The following is a 6,592-nucleotide window of genomic DNA, read 5'->3' as shown; positions in this document are numbered from 1 at the left end:
TTTTTTTTTTTTTTTTATTTGGCAGTTATATAAAGACCGTATCAGTTCCACGAGAGACCCTTAGTGGCGCGATAATGTTCTCGATTCGATCGTACATAATTACGCCCGCACACAAAGCGATTATAATTATCATTATTATTATTATTCATTTGTTATTAACATATGTATTATTAACAATATTATCATCATTAGCATTATTCAATCATTATTATTATTATTATTATTATTATTATTATTATTATTATTATTATTATTATTATTAATTAAATTTACTATTAATATTATTTATATCATTAGTCATTACGATTATTATCGTTACCATTATCATTATTATTATTGTTATTATCGTTATTACTATTATTGTTGTCCTTCTTCTCCCTTCTATCGTTCGTGTCTGTTAACTATTGAATTACTGAAAGGCCGCGACAACACTCTCTCGAGGAATGCGCGCACAAGCACACAGCTTTCTCGAATTCCCCCTAGTAGCCTCGAACGAATCGATGCTCCTCCTCGCTCGAGAGAGACGAGGACGCGCTCTTCTTGCATAATTTAATAAAATTATAAGATCGTCGTACGACACCGAGCGTCGATCACTTATCCGCGGAGAGTTTGATACTAGATAGATAGATAGATAGATAGATAGATAGGTAGATGGATAGATAGAGAGAGAAAGATAGCGATTGCGCTCGATTAGGTTTAAACTTAGGAGAGAAAGTTCGGTTTTTAGCCGAAGAAAGTGAACGCACAACGTGGCCGTGTATTGTCAATAGTGTATAATGTGTCGAGGCGCTTTCTTTGCCCTCCTCTACAAGTCCTTTTTCCAATCGCTTCCTGCCAAGTCCTTCCGGTTTTTCCGGTTCGGTTCTTCAACACGCGAGGGGCGCTTCCTCGTTTTTTAAACGTGTGTGTTCGAAGCGTTTGAAAAATTTTTGGTCGGTCAGCAAGAACCGAACGAACGACGACCTCTTCGATCTCTTCCGCCTCCTCTTCCGGCCTCTTCACTCTTGCTTGTTCCTCCCCTTTCTTTCTTCGCCTCTTCCTCCTTCCTTTCGCCGAAACTGGAAGCACGTCTCACACGTAGTATTTCTTCTTTTTTTTTCGGGGGAAGAAAACGGGAGAAACAGAGAGAAAGAGAAAGAAAGAGAGAAAGAGAGATAGAGAGAAAGAGAGAGAGAAAGAGAGAGAGGGAGAGAGCGAGAAGAAAGGAAGCACGAAGCAACGAGCAGCTTTTTTCGTGCTCTCTCGTTACTTGATCGCTCTTCCGTGGCAGCCTCCTCGAAACTCACGTATCGTCGTTTCTGTGGAACAAAAATAAGTAATTGCGGGATTGAATCAATCAATTATATGCAAATGTTATTATATTGATGTATGAGACATGTGTGAATATATGTTGAAAATTAATTGAAAAAGTAGAAACTACTAGCTAATGAATATAACTTTATAATAAATATTATTTTTGAAAACCATATTATCAATTTTGACTCTTATATTTTTATATAATTTATTCATAATTTTTAATTTACTAATTTTAAATTAATTATATTTTTTAATTCTTATATCATTTGTTTATATATTAATAAACTATTGCTAGATATACTGGAACAATTTATAAAAATGAAATTTGATAATTTTTATTTGTATTCATTATTAGTAAAATTTATATGATTTTTGAATTGTACGTATATGCGTATTTGTTGTAACAAAATAGAAATCTCTTTTTCTCATTTATTATTAAGGAAATAGCATATATTAATTTATTACATATTTAGATAACTTGTCAAATTTAATAACTTTACTTGGAATATTTATTTATATTTTATACAGTGACCTATATTAGAAATTAAAGTTTGCACGAAATTCTAAATGTTTGAAAATTCAATTTCTAATTTCTCAGTTTATAATTTTGGGAAAATTGTATACCACATTGAAATAATTGTGATAACGAACGAGATAAGCTTGCTATCCATAGAATAATTTCATACTGTACTAATTTTCTATGCCACTCTAATGAATTAAGAATGATGTTACTTGAATACAGTAACTCATATATATACGTAGAAGTCATTAGAAATTGAACAATGGTATTCTCTTTCATTATCATTAAATATCCTTTCATCGTGATTGTATGGAAAATTTGTATTTACAATTACAAATAAAATATAAAAAATATATTGAGAGAATATAATTAAAAAAAAATTGTTTTAAAATAATATATGATGTTTTTCTGCGTAGGAGAATATAGATATATGTAAATGCGAAATAAAGTTTAATTAGCTTTCATATATATATATATATATATATATATTCCTTTATGAACATTACGTTGAATCTGAAAGATTTAAATGAACTGAGAAGCATAATTTAGCGAATTTCAGTAACGAGAAAGAATATTTAAGAAAAAATTACGTCTCTTTTAAATTTATTGCGAAATTATTCTTTAAAGAGAATCGTAAAGGAAATATAAAACGAGATATGAGAAAATATGAAAGTGTACTTTTTTAAATGAAATGCTTTCAACATATGGCGTGATTATTCCATTTTATAATGACTTCAGACTAGTTGATTATTGTATATTATATTTAAATAAACTATATATAAAAAATGTATATGTAAAAAATGAAAAATTTGAATGGAAAAGAATGCTGATGATTAATATTGTTATAAATATTGAATAACTTTAATACCTTTGGCAATTTTTGTGCATTTTTTCGGTGACTTGACCGGGGCAGTCTATTTATTGGACGATTATGTGTGGCGCACGACACAATATCACTATCGTGGCCAAAACCGTGAACAACGTGAAAACGATCAAGCAAAGCCTGTAACGAACAAGGAATAAAATTATTAAAATTAAAGATATCTTAAATGAACACTCATTAATATTGATTAAATTCTTCTTAATAGATATATAGAATTTAAATTTCATACAAAAGATGAATATTAATTCCAATAAATAATTGAAAAAATAAAAATTAAATTAATAAAATTATTAAACGATAATTTATATTATCTTTATTCTATAAAGAATATTTAATATTTAATAATAAATAATAATAAGTAAGAATAAATCAGAAATTAAATTATTATTGAAATTAACAAGAACTTAATATTCTACATTTAATATTAATAAAATATACTAAACCTGTCCACCACCATAGCGGCGAATTTCCAGTCGCTAATGATCTCGTCGCTTTCATCCGCCTTTTTCATACGATCCGTGATGAATCGTAATTCCTTAAGAATCGTGTGCAATTCCTCCTGCATCCCGCTAAGAGGTAACGATGCGGACGTATCTTCGACCGTTGCTGGTCTTCCGGTAGATATCGGTGTACCGAACGCCGACCTGTTACAAATAAATTAATTATTCAATGAAAATTATTTATTTTTTTTGCAAAAATAAAAAATTATGATATAATATGTAATACAAATATAATAAAAATATAATATGTATTATAAAATCGAAATTGAAATCGAAATTCGATCGCACATAATTAATTAAAAATATATATATATATATTTGTGTGATTTCTTTGAATATTATTTTAATAGTATCGAAAATATAAAAGGATATAAATATAGAAGAGAGAGAAAATTATTATTGTAAAATAAGATTTCAATTTAAATTTTCTTATTATTTTCCTAAAAGTTTATATTAATTATATAATAATTACGTATTTTTTATTAATAAACGTAGTGAAAGGAGAAAATTAATTAAGTGATAATTGGGTCAACAATTATATATGTTGCAATATTTGTTATTTAATTATGAAAAAAGAATAATGTAATAAATTTGATCGAAAATCTATTATTATGCAATATTTATTATATTAAATTTTTGTTCTTTAAACTAGTACTTTTTAATAAATTATTGATAATATTTATATTTCGATCTGCTTGATAAAAATCTGTTTTTTTCTTAGAATATTATTTTCTGTGCTATGTCAGACACAACGTTGAATTTTTAATTCATTTTTAACGAATTGAATTTAATTTATTTCCAATAATACCTCACCAAGTATTTGAAATAAGAATCAAGAAATACACGAGTCAAAAAATGTGATATATAGTTTCCACGTTAATGTCCAACTTTCATCGAACATTTCACGTTGAGACGTTTCATAAATAAATTTTGTCACGTCGTTCTATATGGCGGACACATTGAAGAGCATATGGAATTATTTTATCGGAAATGTCTCAACTAGCATTTGATATCAATGAGATATCATGAACAGGCATCAAAGAGAAGGAAAAAATAGATGTCCTCACTGGAGGCCGATACATTGGAAATTTAAACGGACAGCGATTCGTCTATTCGGAAAAATCTATATCCCCGAGGTATGTTCAAGAAAAATGGAGACACGAAATGAATTTTGAAAATTGAAATGATTGAACTTACAGTTTTTCTGAGACTTATTTATTATCAGAAATCATTTTCATACTCAATTAATTGTTGATAAAGTTACAACACGAATATCATATTTAAAAGAAAATATGAAATTTATTTTATTAATTTGTTATTAGAATAATTACTTTATATTTAAACAATAAAATCATATTAATAGATAAAGAATAGTAAAATAATTAATAAGATAATTAATAGATAAAGAATAGTAAAATTTATTAAAATTTATAAATAGTAGATATTAAATAATAATTGGATGGATAATTAAAAGGACATAATAAGATTAAGAAATTACTTCAACTATTTGATTATTAACATACTGGATATTGTTATTATCATTTTTCTTATATCAATCTTATTCATTTCATTTTCATTTTAAATATATGTTACTTCTTCATTTTAAAATACACGTATTACTTTAATTTAAATAAATTCTGTACCACTTTTTCACTGTGTTCCTTCATTTGTTAAAACATTATCGGCTACTTTTTACTAAATCTTCTAACATTACGAGGATTCTGCTGAAGTTTAGAATGTCTGTTGGAATGAGGATTATACGTGTTGAATTACATTGTCATCCCAACTATGTTGATTCGAATGCACGCATGGATAGGGATGTTCACTCACACTACATTTACATATCCAGTATGTCATGCAAGTCATTATCATGCGAGTCTCGTGTGTTTTTTTCGTAAGAGAGATTAAGTAGCTTTAAATTACAGAATATTAATTATATTATTTGAATCGTATACTTAGTAGAAGAAAAATTAACATACTTTTTTAAGTTATGCATTAAATTTTATGTAATCTTACATGAAAATATTGTATTTCGTTAGTTGCAATATAAATTATATTCAAAAAGTTGTTTGAAAAATTATTTATGTATATTTTAAGAAGTACTTCATGTCTGATCATATGCATATATTATATGGATTAATTATTGGATAAAATAAATTAATTAGTTTAGCGTGAATATTTTATGACAATTCTTAATATTCATTATTTTATGTTTATATGATATTTTTATCATATTGTTAATCGCAAGAAGAATATTTATTATTGAAAATAAAATAACCGCAAAATATTATAGAATACTTTAAAGTTGTATGGAAATTACTGGAACATACTGCAATATACATTTGTATACTATGTAAACTTTTTTTTCGAAATTTATAATTTTCTCGTTAAAATATATTTTAATTATTATAGCACGAATTTTTTTGATAATAAATATTTTAAAGTAAGATTAAACAAATACAAAAAATTTAAGGAAATATACCTTATGTAACCGGAAGGAGGATTTGCCGCACTATTCTTGTGACGAATGTCGTCGTCGATATCTAATACATTTGCTAGCAAACTCTTGCTACTCTTCTCCTGCAATTCCATGCCCTTTGCCCTTCTGTTGCCTCCAAGAATGGTCTTCTTCGTGATCTTCTTTCCTGGACGACTCATGCGCAGCAAGCACGGCAACCATTGTAAAAACAGCATTTTAATCTAAGTGCAAGTGAGAAAAACAAAATTTATATAACATGTAATTTTTATAGTCTAATGTTTAATAAATTTAAACGATAAATGAGATTCTGATGTAGAGAAATTAAAAGAATCAACTTCATCGAAATTAATTATATGTTTTTTAAAAAATCAAATGATAAATATATTTTTTAAGATTAAAATTTAATGATTATTCGATAGTATTACATGAGAGAAAGTGAACTTATTCGAAATTGGGACATAACTTTTAATAAAAATCATATATTACGAATATAATATTATTAAAAGCTTTTACGTTCTTAAAATCTAATTATTTCAAGAAAAAATTTAAAATAACTTTGAAATCAATTTAAAATCTTTAATATACCATTAATAAGATCCTTAAAAGCAATATTTTCCCATAAATAAAGATATGTATCACGTATTTTACTTATATTTTACCTTAAAACTTGATCAAACCGTATTAAAATTAAGAAAACTTCGAATCGCTATAATTCTGAAGATAATGACTTCCGGTCAATGAGTGAACGATCATTGGAAGCACAGAAACTTGCCCTTTAAAATGCTTTTTCATTTATCCCGATACGATTCCTGGTTCTCAAGATATCGTCATGTAAAGAGAAACGTAATTTTTAATCGTTTATTATCTCTGTCCTTGTTGCTTATTTGGACCTCTCGCTCGCACCTCATCTCACT

At 27.1% G+C, this 6,592-nt stretch overlaps 1 protein-coding gene across 1 annotated transcript in view; it reads right to left on the bottom strand.

Annotated features, from left to right (window-relative positions):
* Positions 1–245: 245 nt before the first annotated feature.
* The window catches only part of LOC122712746 (neuronal acetylcholine receptor subunit alpha-7), a 352,327-nt gene continuing 345,980 nt past the window's right edge, over positions 246–6,592 (bottom strand). The window contains exons 10-13 of the mRNA XM_043932599.1: positions 5,682–5,899; positions 3,143–3,343; positions 2,685–2,819; positions 246–1,298 (exon numbers count right to left, since the gene is read on the bottom strand). Of these exons, the coding sequence (XP_043788534.1) occupies positions 2,735–2,819; positions 3,143–3,343; positions 5,682–5,899 (504 nt within the window). The 3' untranslated portion in view covers positions 246–1,298; positions 2,685–2,734. The remainder of the gene's footprint in view (positions 1,299–2,684; positions 2,820–3,142; positions 3,344–5,681; positions 5,900–6,592) is intronic.

This window comes from Apis laboriosa, unplaced genomic scaffold (genome assembly GCF_014066325.1).
Source record: "Apis laboriosa isolate Shangri-la unplaced genomic scaffold, ASM1406632v1 scaffold20_cov151, whole genome shotgun sequence".
Classification (NCBI taxonomy): domain Eukaryota; kingdom Metazoa; phylum Arthropoda; class Insecta; order Hymenoptera; family Apidae; genus Apis; species Apis laboriosa.
Note: the sequence above shows the minus strand (reverse complement) of the source record. Positions and strands in the feature narration are given on the sequence as shown.